Below are 16760 nucleotides of genomic sequence, written 5' to 3' on the forward strand. Positions count from 1 at the left end.
CACACACACACACACACACACACACACACACACACACACACACACACACACACACACACACACACACACACACCTTGTCATTTAGGATATTCTTCCTCTTGCTGAGCGTAAAGATTAATTCAGTTTGTAGCTAGCTGTTTCATTAGAAATAGTGCTTCAGAATTTTTCAGACTGACAGAATGATAAATTGCATTTTAGTTCCTGTGTCTGTAAACATGCTCTGCAGTCACAAGAATCTTTAAAGATGAGTGTTCAATTAATAAACCATTACATTGTGAAAAGAAGCGTTAACCTAAGTGTACTATGTTAATGTAGTAAGTTTTCAGGCCCTGGCCAGTTGATAGGCATTAGCTTGATGAGTAAAGAAGTTCTGTCATGTGAAAGGGCAAAGCCTAAAGGAAATGGAACTGACGAGCTGGAATTTAATGAAGCCTTATATAATTAGGTTAAATTAGCTCACTGAGCACTTCTCTGGGGCTCAGACAATGTTCAAATCCCAATTAGGTGGCAGGTATTTGTGTAACTTGTAATCTGGATATAGTTTTTTTTATTTTGTTTGATCGGTTGTGGGCCTTGAACTCAGCCTGGGCGCTGTCCCTAGCTTAATGCTAGCTAAGACTAGCTTGAGTCATAGCTCCAATTCCAGTTTTCTGGTGGTTAATTGGAGATAAGAGTCTCACAGACTTTCCTACGTGGGCTGACTTTGAACCTGGATCCTCAGATCTCGGCCTCCTGAGTAGCTAGCTTCTGTCTGAGGTAGTCTGTGTCTGTGTACATAGCCTCTCCATCCTGTCCTAGCCAGACCAGCCTCAGGCCTATGGTAGATGGTCCCAGACATCTTTATCAACTGCTTTTCTTTCTTTCTTTTTTTTTTAAAAATTTTTTACCTTTAAGTAGTTCTACAAAGGGTTTCAATTCCACCTGTCAGTTTTTGAATACAGTGCATCTTGATCCATATCACTTTTCCATCATTCTCCCCCATCTCTCCCCACCCTACCCCTCCCTCAAGTTACCTGCTTCCATTTTCACATATGCATTCTGAATATTAGTACTGCATTCTTCCATCTTTCCTCTCTCCATTTGTCTGCCCTGCCCCACCTCACCCCTCCACACACCTCAAGTCCCAGCTTCCTGGTGTTCATTTTGTTCAATTATAAGATAGTGGGTCAAAGGAATCCTCTGCACATACCACACTTCAGTTAATACATTTGTGTATATATGCATATGGCCCTGTATATGTTTACATATATTTATAAATTTGATTGAACTTCTGCATATGAGAAAAAAATGGTCCTTGGTCTTTCTGGGCCTGACTTAATTTTTTCCCAGGTTCATCCATTTCCTTGAAAATGGTATAATATAATTCTTATAGATGGATGAGTAAAATGACATTGTACTGGCTTTAAGTGGTCCTTATTTTATAAACTTGTTTTCTCTGCTCTTTGGACAGTTGTAATGTTAGTCCATCCAGGGGAACTCCCTCTGAGCAGCTATTGTTTGATTACATAGTATTCACTTGGTTGAATTTTTTATAAACAATGACTGCTTATTTAGTCTAGTACTTTCAAAATAAGAATAGTTTTAGAATCTTTGGAAAATTACCAGGTAATATAGGCACATAGTAAGATATTATAAAATAAATAGCTAGGTAAGATATATCTTATATATAAATTATGTACAATAACTAACACATAATATATAACTTACATAATATATTATATTATTAAATATATTACACACAATATATCTTATATATTAGATAATATAGATCACATATGCATTATATAAAAAATGTATGTCTTATATAACATGTTCTGAGAAGTCAGGCTCAGAGAGACAAAATGCATCTGTTATATATAACATATACAAGATATATTATTGTAAAGATGTATCTTAGATATTAGTAGCCAAATATAGAAAGTTATTAGCCAGGTTTGCCTGATTTAATCTTCAGGCCGCAGCCCCTGGTTTTTGGCCAACTTGGATTGTTCCAGATTCTATGCTTGGCTGCTCTTCTCTTCATTGTCATTATATTTCCAGTTTCTAAAGCAAAACTTCACCTCCCCTTGAATGTCTCGTTCTGTGTCGCTGGCGATCTTCCTGTCTGAATAGTCTCGTCCACTTGGTTGCACTTCAGATGTGAACTTCAGATCTGCTCTCTGGAGTTTTATTAAGGTGTCATCTGTACTGTGGCTTGAACTCAGGCCCTTGTATTCTTTCTTAGCATCTTCAATCAAGGGTGGTGGCTTATTACTTCAGCCTCAACTCCCCTTCCAGCTTTTTGCTGAATAATTGGAGATAAGACACTTATGAACTTCCCTGCCTGGGCTGGCTTTGAATCTTGATCCTCAAATTTCAACCTCTTGAGTAGCTAGGATTATAGATGAGAGCCACCAGCACTGGACCTTGTTACAGTTTTGTGGTATGATTATTCATGATTTCTGAATCCTTGAGAACAAATATATATATATATATATATATACACACACATATATTCAGCAATCACTCCAATTAGCATATCAGCTTTATATCAGTGTACAACTTTATAATTGGGATTAAGCAGTGAAAAGAAGCTGACTTTTGATACAGTACATGCTTCTTTAAAATACTTTTCTTCTTTTCCTGTTGAAACTCATTTCTCCATGGTTAAGAGGAAAAGGAAAAAATGTTTAATTTTTATATTAAAAAATATGACTTACAAATGGCAATTCTATCAGAATTTCTGAAGACTTCCAACCCTACCTTGGAGAAGGTTTTCGTATTTCATGTATTGACAGACACAAACAAAAACGGAAATCCAGTATAATAGATTGCTACAGCTAAGCACAGCCATACTCATCTGTGCATCTTTCTTCTGGCTTCTTTGGATCCCTCTTCTTTTTTCCTTCCTTCCTTTCTTTCTTCCTTCCTCCTTTCCCTCCTGCTCTCCTCTTTCGTTCCTTTCTTCCCTCTCTTGCTCCTCCTTCCCTTCTTGCTTCATTCTGTCTTATTTTCCATTTGTTTTTCTGTCCCTTTCCCCTCCCTTTCCACCCCTTCTCTTTTTCCTTCACTTCCTCTACTTTTCTCTTTGTTATCTCTCTTCTCTCACTTTCCCTCCCTCCATTTCTTCCCCTTTTTTTCTTATTTCTTTTCATTCCAAATGGGATCTACTTACGTAGTCCAGGCTGGCTTCAAACTCATGATCATCCAGCCTCAGCCTCCCAAGTGCTGAGAATATAGACATGTACCACTATGCCCAGCTTTACATCCACACATTTTAAAGCAGAACAATGTTGTTTGCATGTGCAAGAAATGCACTATTTTGCAATCCTTTGAAGGGAGAAGGAAGGAGAACAAATGATTAGATTACTGGGTATTCCTGTGAATTTCTATAATTTAAGCAACCAGCTTAAAGTGCTCTTGATACTTTTCCCCAGTGTTTTATCACTTCTATATATAGTACCTTCATTAAGAAGAAAGATATCCAAGCAGGATTACTGTATCCTATCAAAGGCAATGAGTGACATTAGAGCAGCTTCTGGTGGCCTGCTTTGAGCCAAGTGAGGGGAAGGGGTGAATGCAAGCGTTCTCTGTAATGTCTTACATGACTAGAAAGTTGGTGCCTGTCTCTCACACACTGTCTCTTTGGTGAGGGTAATGGTGGAGAAATGGAGCTCACAATCTCTGCCCCCTGGAGGTCCAGATGGTCTGAAAACTTGAGAAATGGAAATAATTCATCTGCCTAATTTAGTGTCACCCCCCAACCCCCTCCTCTCTCACTGGAACTCTGGGCCTTGTGCTCTCACTTGGCTTTTTTGCTCAAAGCGCGCTGCCATTTTAGCTACAGCTCCACTTTTGAATTTCTTATGGTTAATTGGAGATGAATCTCACAGACTTTCCTGTCAGGCCTGTCTTCAAACCACGACCCTCAGATCTCAGCATCCTGAGTCGCTAGGATTACAGGTGTGAGCCACCAGCGCCTGGATTCCCATCATCTCTCTCTTATTGCTCTCAAAAGAATACATTCCAGTTGTTGCTGCCTGCAACCTTTTAAACTCAAAGGATATGCTTAAAAAGTGGGAGATATAACATCTCATCCTGATGCAAGATTATCTGCATTGCTGTCATTTTCTTCATCAATGAGAATGAAGTGCTCACAATGACCAGTAGAGATTGTAGAGGCTTGTAGAAAGTGATAGTATTATTCCCACTTTAGGGGAGCGTAATTACTGTGATTTGTGAGTAGAGGAGGGCATAAAGGGGAAGTTTCTGTGATGGCTAGGAAGTCACCATCGATTACAAATAATTAGTTCTCAAGGTAATATGAAAACTGTAAAGGAAAACCTAGATGAAAATACCCACTCACTGTGCCAGTACTGGGATTTGAACTCAGGTTTTCTTTTTTGTGCTTGGCGTTTTCACACAAGGCTTGTTCTCTGCCATTTGTGCCATACCTCCACTGCTAGCTTTTTACTCGTTCATTGGAGATAAGAATCTGTTGGATTGGTCTGCCTGCGCTGCTTCAAACAAGGATTCTCAGATCTCAGTCTCCTGAACAGCTAGGATTACAGGTGTGAGCCTGTAATAGCACCTGGCTACTATTGGAAATATTAGATCCTCCTATTTACATCCTCATGAAATGGGAGGGAAAAAAATTAGGTCTCATATTTTGAGTAAGCTAATGACCTTATTATTGGCAGTGCTCAATTATAACATACATTGTATATCCAGGCAGATTGCAATTCTGTCAGTTGTGTGCATTAGCAAAGTTCCAGCCAGAGCACTCATTTGTGAACACGTATAGAAAGATACAATAGAAAGCAATATTTTTAACTGAAATACATTACCCAAGGACTGAAAAAAAGTAGCAAAAAGGTATCGATGGTATTCTGGCCAAGGGATAGTTAGCTTTTCAGGAGTTGAAGAAGCAAGTGTTCTAATCCAAGTGGTTCTCTTGGAGTCTGGCGAGCATCATGCATATACAAAATGCATTATCAGTAGTAGAATTATACTTTAAACACAAATTAGACTCCCTCATTTCATTAATTATTTAGAGGATTCTCACTGAAACTTAATAAGGTGTCCTTATTCACAACACAATGTTACATGTCACCAGCTGTCCCATTTTTAATACAGCATTACCAAATACTAGCTCATCTCACAGTGTGCAAGTATTCCTTAACTAAATATATATATATATATATATATACTTTACAAAATCACATCTTAACCAATTGTTGACAGGACAGAATAAATGCAATCATTTTATAACTTATTTATAAAGTGGGAGATCTGGATGCACACACAACTCCATTGTTTTTTCAATAAGAGGGAAGTACAACCTGTTATTGAAAGTTCCATGGCGATTTCTGTCAAGACAGTTCAAGTAGAAAGGAAACAAATGTGAATTTAATGAACGAACTGCACAATAAAGTCAAACAAGTACATAAAACAAGTTAAAAACATATAGGAGGTATAAGCAAATGTGGTCATAATACTCAATGTACGTATGTGAACATGGAAGCAGGTAATGCCAGAGAAGTGGGGTGGGAGAGATGGGAAGAATGATGGGAGGGTGACATTACTCACCTTACTCCCTGACAGGATGAATTGAAACCCCTTTGTACAACTAAAGATAATAAAAGTATTTTTGAGAATAAGGACAGTATAAAAATAACAGTATAGAGAGAAATAGTGAAAGAATGTTTCATAGTACATTGGATCTGCCTACCTGGGTTTCAAAGAGTCAATAAAGGTCATGGTTCGTTTTCTCCTATAGGAGTCATGAGTAGAATGAAGATAGCTGTAGACTGTTGGTCATCACCCAGAACCTGTTGTGCATAATACCTAATGATTTCTTCTTGCCTACAGTTTTAGTATTTGACTAAGGTAGATGTACTGATAAGTCATTTTTCATTTCAAGCAATGGTTGAATTGGATGGGGATGATGTAAGAGTTTCCTCAAGAGGAAAGTATGCTGAACGGGACATTGTACAGGTAAGACAGTTAAAACAATAGTCCTTTTTATTCATTGTGAAGAGTTCATGTCTGTTCCTATTTGTAAATAAGCAGATTAAGTTGAAGTCAGGCATTTTAGGTACTGTTAACTTAGTTGGTTCATACCTGTTAACTTAGTTGGTGAGACATGTTAAATGAGAGGGGCTAAAACCAACATTCAGTCACTTTTATCTTTAAGTTCACCACATATAAAATGCTATTGCTTATGAATTTCTCTTCCCATTTTACTATTATCAGAAAATATCCTTAAGATCCTTGATGAAATTAGAAGCTTGGAACATAATGGAAGTGTGTGTGTGTGTGTGTGTGTGTGTGTGTGTGTGTGTGTGTGTGTGTGTGTGTGTGTGTATGTGTATGTGTGTATACTGTGTCTGTGTCTGTGTGTATGTGTGTGTATGATGGTACTGGGTCTTGAACTCAGGCTCTTAGCTTTTTTGTTCAAGGCTGGTGCTCTGATACTTGAGCTTCTGGCTTTTTGGTGGTTAATTGGAGATGTGTCTCAGACTTTGCAGCTTTGGCTGGCTCCAAACCTGGATCCTCAGGTTTCCTTTGTCCTCAGATTTCAGCATCCTCAAGCTAGGATTACAGGTTTGAGCCACCAGTGCCTGGTTTCGTAATGGAAATTTTCATTAACACTGTTTATTCATGTTCATTATTTAGTCCCCAATAAAAACTAAATAAATTTCAGGACAGCTGTGGTATACACAAAATAAATACATTTAATAAAACAATGCATCAAAATGATCATAGCTATTTTCATATTTTCCAGCATAGAAAATGGTTAGAAATTTTGAGAAATAGATCTTAAAACTATAATATATATATGATATGTAATCCATGTAGTACAAATTGTATTTGATATATAAAATTTGCACAGAAGAAATTTTAGAGTCAAGAAAAATACCTAAGTAAAGACTTATTGAAAGGTAAATAGAAAGAGAACAGTAATGGAATCACATTCAAAATGTAAAATTAAAAGTGAGGAGTTATTTTAATCGCATAGTTTTATGAGTGCCTATACATTTTTAGAATTCCAAAAGAGAACAAGCTACAAAGTATCTTTTTTCGAAAAGGAAAGAAGAAGGCTCAATTGCAAATGTAAATTGAATATAAAGGTTTTGATTTCTAAACAGTGGCTTTCATATCATCTTAAGTAATCACCTTTCTGTGCATCCATAATATAGCTTTTGAGAGAATGTAGCCAGGTGCCAGTGGCTCATCCCTGTAATCCTAGCTATTCAAGAGGCTGGGATTTGATGAGCTCATTCAGAGCAAGCTGGGCAGGACAGCCCAATTAACTAGCAAAAAGCTGAAAGTGGAGCTGTAAGGGTTAGAGCACCAATCCTGAGTGAAAGCTCAGGGGCGGCACCCAGATCCTGAGTTCAGGCCCCAGTACTGGCACAAAAGAGAGAGACAGAGAGAAATAGTGACACACAGAGGGAATTGTTTTAATAAAGAAATGATCTTTTTTTTTCATTTTTATCATGCATATAATTCTAGATTTCTCAAGTTGACAAATGAAAAGTTCAGGGTTCTAAATATTAGTATGTAGCTTTTTAGCAGAAAGATGGGGATAGTATAATTAAGGAGTTTGTGAGAGGTTTTTTTTGGTTTTCTTTCTTTTTTTTTTTTTTTGGTTAGTACAAAAATTGAATTCAGAGCCTTAAGCTTGCTTAGCTTATTGGCTTGACCGGTGTCTAGCATTTGAGCCATGCCTCCACCCCGTGATTTTGCTGGTTAAAGAGGGAGTCTTGGCTTTTGTGCCCCACCTGGCTTCTGATTTCCATCCTCCGGATCTTAGCCTACAAAGGAGCTAGAATGCTAGATGTGAGCTACTCGCACCTGGCTTGAGTTTTGAATATTATACCAAATTTTTAATACTTTACAACTGTTTACATAATGATGTTTATCTCAGCTGAGTGTTTTGTATGGTAGTCGGGCTGAGAGACATAACGGGACTTCCCTCAATCATTAATTAACCTTAGGAAGCATGTATTTTGATTAATACTTTGCAAATGCAAATATGAAGCTCGATTCTCCTACCCATAATGCACAGCTAATGAGCTGGGACCCTGGGTTTCATCCTAAAAATTACTTTAGTTCTAAACATGGCATTTGAGATTCTCCATGACTTCATTCCAGTTTTCCTCTTTTACTAAAACTTACTCAAACATAACATGCTTTGTTGAAATAAATTGGCTGACTTTCCATCTCGCAATTTCCATAATTCTTGGTTTTTTTCTTTTTACTGGGGACTTGGACCCAAGGACTAGGTGCTGTCCCCTAGTTGTTTTGCTCGAGGATGGTTCTGTACCACTTAAACTATACAACTATTTAGGCTTTTCACTCTGGGATCCTCAGATCTCATCCTCCTGAGTAACTAACTTTACAGACGGGAGCCATTGGTGGAAAGTTTCTATTTGGAAACTTCCTTCTAGAAAGCCCTCCTAAAGCCTGAACTCTCCATACCTGAACTCATTTTCTCTTTCACTTTGTCTTTATATTGCTTAATTTGTTCTAAAAACAGTGCTTGTTTATTTGTCTTTGTTTTTGGTCGGTCATGGGGCTTGAACTCTGGGCGTGGGTGCTGTCCCTTAGCTCTTCAGTTCAAGGCACTCTATCACTTGAGCCACAGTGCCACTTCCAGTTTTTCTGGTGGTTTTTTGGAGATAAGAGTCTCATAGACTTTTCTGCTAAGATCCTCAGATCTTAGCCTCCTGAGTAGCTAAGATTACAGGCATGAGCCACTGGCACCTGGCTACTGCTTGTTTTTTGTTTTTTTGTTTTGTATTTGGTGCCAGTCCTGGGGCTTGAACTTAGGGCCTGAGACACTGTCCATGAGCTTTTTTGTTCAAGGCTAGTGCTCTACCACTTGAACCATGGCTCTACTTCTGGCTTTTTGGGGTGTTTAATTGGCAATAAAACAATTTCACAGACATTCCTGTCTGGGCTGGCTTTGAATGTATATCCTCAGATCTCAGCCTCCTGATTAGCTACGATTACAGGCATGATCAACCGGCACCTGGCTACTGCTTGCTCCTTTGTTTTACAACTATTTACATATGAAGAAATTAGTCTATAATTAAAAAACGTATAAAAGACTCCTGCCATGTTATGTAAATCCTTAAATTGCTAAGTCCAAATTTCCAAGAGAGTTTTGACTCCAAACCCTCATCCTTACTCTCATAAATGCACCATTGTCAAAGGCAGAAATCTGAAGCAGATTGTGGTGACTGATTTCCTTTCTCACAGTGGCTGACACTATCAACAGTCACATCAGTTCTGGTTCCAGCCATAACTAATACTTGTCATTATCTGATCTAAGGTAATTAAACTGTGTCCACTTTCTTCTATGTAAATTCAAAATATGGATAAGGCAGTTGTGAAAATCAGATGTGATCTGTTACTGAGTCTTCAGCTGAATACCATTCAATAATTCAGCGACAATGTCTTCTAGTCTAGTGCTGGTTGTTCATGACTAATTCTCGCTACTCCAGAGCCTGAGATCTGAGGATCGAAGTTCAAAGCCAGTCTGGGTAAAAGTCTGAGAGACCTTTATCTACAATTTACCCCCAGAAAATCTAAAGTAGAGCTATGGCTCAACTGATAGAGCACTAGCCTTGAGTGAAACAGCTAAGGGACAGCGTCCAAGACCTGAGTTTGAGTCTCCATACTAGCACCAAAACGAATGAAACAAATCAGTGTCTTCAAGTCAGTATCAGTTGTAATTTTTTTCTAAGTGATGAATTTATTGAAATGCTTTGAACGTACATTTTTTACCGTTATTATAAAGGTGATATAAAGTGGGGTTACAGTTTCATAAGTCAGGTAATAAGTACATATCTTTTTGACAATGTCACTCTCTCCCTCCCTTTCTCCCAATTTTTCCCTCCCGACCCCCCATCCCCACAAGTTGTAAAGTGTATTTCCAACATAGTGTCTAGTGAGTGCCACTGCTGCATTTGCTCACCCTTTGTCCCTCCATTTCTGTGCTTCTCCTTTCCTTCCCAAATCAGATAAACTTACATACAAGACAAAAGTTACAGAAAACAAAAACAGTGACAAAAGAGAAAACAACAACAAAGTAACAAAATACCTCTTCTTCCCATTTATTGGAGTTAATTTCCATAAATAACATTTTATGTGGTCATATGCACATAACTATTGAGCCTTTATGATCCTCTCCTAAGAATATACTCTTCTGGTCTCACTGTGTGAATGTCTCTAGAGTCCTGTATAATTATCATGTCCCAGTGAATTTTTATCTTTTACCATAAAATGTGTTTACTTGTAGATGTATAGACACATTCTAGTTAAATGAGGTAAACTGCAATCTATGTTGTTTTTTTTTGAGTCTGACTTACTTTGCTTAACATATTTTTTCAAGTCTTTCCATTTCCTTATGAATATATTCTTTCTGATGGATGAGTAGAATTCCATTGTGTATATATGCCACATTTTCTTGATCCGTTAGTCCACTGAGCGGCATCTGGGTTGATTCTATATCTTGGCTAGGGTAAACAATGCTACATATCTATTCACTAAATACTGTAGCATCCACCTTCATCAGTTATATATAAGATTGGTTACAAATAGTTGAATGGGAGAGGAAAGGCACATTTTATGTTGGGATTTCACAGTAGCTGGACATAAAACAATATCATCTGCCTGGTGTATGAGAACTTTCTGCTTCCAGATGCAGTCTCACCAACTTTCCCTATAAGCAGTAAGCAGTTCCCAGATTGTTACACTAAAACGTACCCAACTTATTTTCTTAAGTCAATACATGCACAGGTTTTTGCTTATTTGTTTGTGGTATGGACTGGCCCCATGTATAAACCAACACTATTTTTTCTTTGATTTAATAATTTTGAAATTATTATACATTGTTCTGATGATGATTTCACGCAGCCGTGTAGCCTCTGGCCAGCTTATCATTTCCTTAAAAAATTATATTTAGACCACATTTTACATTAAAGGGAGAATAATGACCTTGAAAGCTTACAGTTGAAAAATCACTAATGGATTTCTGCACAGTAGGAACAGTCAAACAGAATAGAGCCAAAGAGGAACTAAAAGCCCATTTGGCCAAACAGATTCAAAACTTGTTTTGCCAATAGACAGAACCAGCCAGTAGAGCAGACCCATGGGCTTATTTCTTTACACTGGTGGAGATAGAAACGAAGATATAAAATATCACAGATATCATAGGTTCCATATTTTCTATAGAGCCAAATGTGCACATTAGTATTCATTATATGACTGTGTTAAATTAGTAGGAAGTGAAAATTGATTTTTCTCCTCCTCCTCCTCCTCTTTCTCCCTTTTCTTCTTCTCTCCTCCTTCTCCTCTCTGTCTCCATCCTCCTCCTCTTTCTTCTTTTCTCCTCCTCTTGCTCCTCCTCCCGTGTGCCAGTACTAGAATTTGAACTCAGGAACTATGCTGACCTCTAGCTTTTTGCCCAAGGCTGGTGTCCTAACCACTTGAAACACAGCTCCACTTTCCATCTTTTGCTGGTTATTTGGAGATAAGACTCTCACAGACTTTTCTTCCCAGCTGGCTTTGAACCACAATCCTCCAATCTCAGTGTCCTGAGTAGCTAGGATTACAGGTGTGAGCCACCAGTTAATTTGTGATCCATATGCCTTCACAGCACGTATGAAATTTTTTTTTTAGCAAGAAGTCCCCAGATACAAAGTTCAGAAATGACATGTTAAACAAGAAAAAAGCAAAGAATGGCCTTACAGATTGAATGGGAATATCTGAAAGGAGAGGGCTGTAAGCCATCTTTCAGGAAAAATGAGGGCATATTTTTTTTTCTGGAAACTAGTATTTGACACTAATAAAAGGGAAAGAGAAGGAAGATCAGTTTGTCATGGTCATTTCTCACTGATAGAGCATTCTGAGACATGTCTGAAGAAACAAAATTTCTTGAGAAATGATTGAGAGGATTTAGATTTTGTGAGTAAAAAGTTCTCACACTGAACTATAGTTTTGGGCACAATGATTGAAGGTGACAGATTTTTCAACCTGACATTCACACTCTGTGCCTCATCTAATATTCCCAATTTAAAGGTGACATCTACTCCCATCCTTGGCTGAAATCTAGGATTTCTAATTTATGTTATGTGTAAGCAGGTTTTTATTAATGAGAAGAATGGTGTGTACTTTGATAACACTGAACACCTAGAGTTTTGACATTATATCACAAAATTCTTAAAAATAAATTTTAACTTCAATTTTTATTTTATTTATTTAGTGCTGGTCTTGTGGCTTGAACTCTGGGGCCAGGCACTGTCTCAGAGCTTTTATGCTCAAGCTTGGTGCTCTACCACTTGAACTCTGTTTCTGGCTTTTTTAGTGCTTAACTAGAGATGAGTCTTATGGACTTTCCTGCCTGGGCTGTCTTCTAACCTCGATCCTCAGATCTCAGCCTCCTGAGTAGCTAGGATTATGGACAAGAGTCACTGGTGCCCAGCTTACACCTATTTGATTTACTAAAATTTTAACTTGTGTTTTCTGTAACAACCTGCTCATTTCTAGACTCCCTTAAACCATCTGCTTCTTGCAAGCACATTTTGAGTAATTGTTTGAATCAAAAGCAAAAAAAATTTGTTAGAAGAAAAGTTACAATAAGAGTCGTGAATGTTCTGAATCTCTCTTTCTCAGAAGAAAAATAAAATGACTTAGCTCAGTTTTCAGATGTCCCACTCAGAAATTGTTCAACTTTCTAGAATGTCTTCACTGTACTTTTTCTCTAAAGACCAAAAAATCATTACATTCTCAAACTGTCAGAAGAGTAACAATTCCAATCACTTGCTTCACAAATCACTCACTGTCTCCCCAAGGGGAATTAACTAATGCCTTTAAATAGCTCAGTGTTTACAACTTAAGTAGCCATTATAAATATGAATAGAATCAGGCAATCTGTTGCCAGAGTATAATGTTGAGCTGCTAAATGATCTTTCATAAATGCTCATATAACACCAAAGTAATCATTTTGTGGTGTGTGTGTGTGTGTGTGTGTGTGTGCACGCGCGTGCATGCATAATGATATTTGAACCCAGGGCCTAGGTGCTATCCGTTAGCTCTCTCGCTCAAGGATGGTGCTCTACCACTTGAGCCACATCTCCACTTCCGGTATTTTGCTGATTAATCGCAAATAAGAATCTCTCAGATTTGTATGCTCCAGGCTGACTTCATACTTCAGTCCTCAGATCTCTGCTTCCTGTTTAGTTAGGATTAGAGACATGAGCCACTGGCAGTCTGCTCAGAGTAATTATTTTTATATGATGTGAAAAAAAATTTCAATAGAAACCACACCACAAGCTTATGCCAACATCTTCCTTTTACTTTCCCAATTCAGAAATACGAAAATATTAACATCTGGACTCTTGACTGAATATTTCATTCTCCTGATAGGAAGGGACTATGTGAGTTTTTCCATGGCCATATGATTTGATATTTGCGCAACAATCGAACACTGAAAAGCAGGGATTAAAGGAATTTAACTGAGGGATCCAGAAATATAATAGGGAGGGTGAACTAGTTAGAAAAGTATGCACCTATGAAAGTATCAAATGAAAACCCTATTCCACTATTAATATATACTAATAAAAACGTGAAATAAAGACAGTATGTTTAGCTCTCTTCCATAATATGTGCTGTTTTTCACTGATTGTACTACTTGGTAATAGTTTTGCATAATCAATTCAGTTAGGTGTTGACAGGAAACAAGTGTTCAGAGGGTTAAATGGGCCTTCCTGTGTGTCATCAGCCAGGTCTGAGAATCCCACATGACAGAGGGCATGTAGTGATGTTGTATGGGTAACCCGCACATGAGTTATTTGCAAACTAACCTAGAAAAGAATTGCATCCCTTTTTAGGTAACGCATATATTAGAAAGATTTAGTGAGGCAGGTGTTGGTGGCTCACTCCTGTAATCCTAGCTACTCAGGAAGCTGAGATTTGAGGAACACAGTTCAGAGCCAGCCCAGGCAAGTCTCCAATTAAGCAGCAAAAAGCTGGCTGGAAGTGGAGCTGTGACTTAAGTGACAGAATGTCCGCTATGAACAAAAAGAGGAAAAAAGAAAGAAAAACATGTCAGCAAGAGGCCAAGGCTCTGAGTTTGAACCCCAGTACATTTGGGCACTGTCGTATTTTTTTTTAGATCAACATTTTACAGATTCAGTATTTTTAGATGCATAATTGTTTTCTCATCTCACGATCACCCTGAGCTTCGCCCCCAAATGTCAATGTGTGCCGATGTTTGTGACATACCCTACGACTCACTAAAGTCTCTCACCTTTCCTCAGTTTGTGCCATTTCGAGATTATATCGACCGAAGTGGAAATCATATCCTGAGCATGGCCAGACTGGCTAAAGACGTCCTGGCTGAGATTCCAGAGCAGTTCCTGTCCTACATGCGGGCCAGGGGGATCAAGCCCTCGCCCGCACCTCCGCCCTACACCCCTCCAACGCACCTGCTGCAGACCCAGATCTGAGCGCCTGCCCAGGTCGCTATGGTTACCGCTCCCCCCCGGTCGCTATGGTTACCGCCCCATCCATCAGAGCCGCGGGTCCACGCTGTGCGCCTGGTGCTCCCTTGTGAACCAGAGAGCCGAGAGACTCTTCTCAGTTTGGTTTCAGAAGTACTAGTTCGTGTGCTTCCTTGGATCCAAAATTACATTCTTCTCCTAAACCAAAACTGTAAATATGGCTGTTTGTTGCATGAGCAACAGGGGAAACACAGTGGCTGAAAGTCTTGAAAACAGATGTCTTCTCTGAATCTTTCTTTCTTTCTTTCTTAGAACAGCTAATTTCCAATGTATTCGTTGGGAAAAAGCACAAGCTATGTTTTCAATGGGAATATTGTCCCCGGCTGCTATATGTGTAGGAGCAGTCTCTCTGTATCAATGTTTACATGTTACTAACTTTTTAAATTTCAATACTTTTATAATTGTTCTTAAGAAGAAGAGTTTTGAATATTCAATCCTTTGTCCTATACATTGCAATAGTGATACTCACATTAAGAGCAATATCTCTTTGAATGACTGTCTGGACAAGTAAAATTGCAAAGAAGGGAGGAAAGTAAGATGCTTTTCTTATTTCTTACTGAGTGAATTTTCTCAAGGAGCCACATCTGCTTAGGGATTCATTTCTCAGTTAAGTTTGCCAGGTATGGGAATTTTTAGCTTAGCAGATAGGTATCCTGCGAGAGCAAGCATTTTTTTTTTCTCATGGAGCTTGGATTCTAAATATAGACTGCAGTTGGTTTATATTTTGCCACACAGCGAAGTAGACGAATTCAAAAGTTGAACACCATGACCTATCAATGCACAGAAAATACTTCTACTGCAATGCTATTTAGAAAGATGACTACATGAAATCCAGAACATTTATCTATCAACCATGTAGCAGATGTTTTAAACTTTTTATTCCCTTCTATATTATGTCTAGATATTTTAATTCAAAGGGATACTGGCTCTCTCAATTGGGATTTCTTGTTATCACCCTTTCACACTGCTACACAGGGTGTACTGACTGGAATCTTCTGTGAAATTCCCAATGCAGTAGATAAAACCATGTGACTTAGTGCACATTTGTGAAATAATCTACTCTGACATACTGACCTGCCTGTCCACAATTCATTATCAAGAGTTTTTGCATGTACAGTTTTTACAAGAATTATGGTTTTGTGAAGTTGCGTCTCAATTCAAGCATTTCTTTAGCACAAACAGCCTTAAATTCTCACAGAATTCCTGGAACTGATTGTGAATTGCCTTCAAAATATAGAAAAGTGTATCTTATTTTTCTTTTTGTGTCAACAATGTCAATGGCTTTGTAATATTTTTTTCTTTACTTACACCTTATTTCCTACTTGATTTATTTCTACTGTATGTTATTCTGTTTGTCCCAGTTTGACCTAGGGTGATTTTTATAAGCATGAAACTATTTTACTGAAAAAAATATACCCACATATCTTACAGAATCTCTGTTACATGACTGTATTACTCAATTGTCCGTTTTTAAGTATGTATGAAAATCTTTAAAAGGATAACTATTTGCACTGTAAATTTCATATATGAATGACATGGGGTATGAAGATTTCCTGATTGTAAATATTTATGTCCATCTGGTTTATTAATCTATTCATTTTTTAAAATTTGTCTTTATTTGTCACTCAAAAAAAACCCTAAAATAAATAAGATCAATATTCTTTTCTTTTTGTGAAACATCAATTGTTTTTCTTTGGACTGACTTTGAATGATTGACGTATATGCTTTTATTTAAATAAGGAAGCCAGGTGCTGGTGGCTCATGCCTGTAATCCTAGCTAATCAGGAGGCTGAGATCTGAGGAATGCAGCCGAGGCAGAAAAGGCTGTAAGACTCTTGTCTCTGGTTAACCAGAAAAAAAAAGTGAAGTGAAAGAGTGGTTCATGTTGTAGAGTGCCAGACTTGGGCATAAAAAACAAGTAAAAGCTTATAAAAGGTGGAGGCCCTGAGTTCAAGTCCCAGTGCTGGCACAATAAATGAATCAATGAATGCATGGATGAATGGTGTTGCCAAACCTAGTGGAAGTTAGTGCTAAGAATGAGACAACCTTGGTTACCAATGTTAAACTTTGTGGCCCCAAGAATAATAATAAAAAAATTGGAGGTTAACTCCCTATGTAAGATTAAAAAGTAATTAGGTCTGGTCTCTTCACTAAATAAATGGAAAAAACAAAAATGAAAGTAACACGTGATTCATGCAAAAATAA

At 37.9% G+C, this 16760-nt stretch overlaps 1 protein-coding gene across 1 annotated transcript in view; it reads left to right on the top strand.

Moving 5' to 3' along the window:
• Positions 1–16197, top strand: part of Cpne8 (copine VIII) — a 293419-nt gene extending 277222 nt beyond the window's left edge. Inside the window, exons 20-21 of the mRNA XM_013033475.1 lie at positions 5903–5976; positions 14313–16197. Of these exons, the coding sequence (XP_012888929.1) occupies positions 5903–5976; positions 14313–14501 (263 nt within the window). The 3' untranslated portion in view covers positions 14502–16197. The remainder of the gene's footprint in view (positions 1–5902; positions 5977–14312) is intronic.
• The last annotated feature ends 563 nt before the right edge of the window (positions 16198–16760 follow it).

The sequence above is a fragment of the Dipodomys ordii genome, unplaced genomic scaffold (assembly GCF_000151885.1).
Source record: "Dipodomys ordii isolate 6190 unplaced genomic scaffold, Dord_2.0 Scaffold170, whole genome shotgun sequence".
Lineage (NCBI taxonomy): Eukaryota > Metazoa > Chordata > Mammalia > Rodentia > Heteromyidae > Dipodomys > Dipodomys ordii.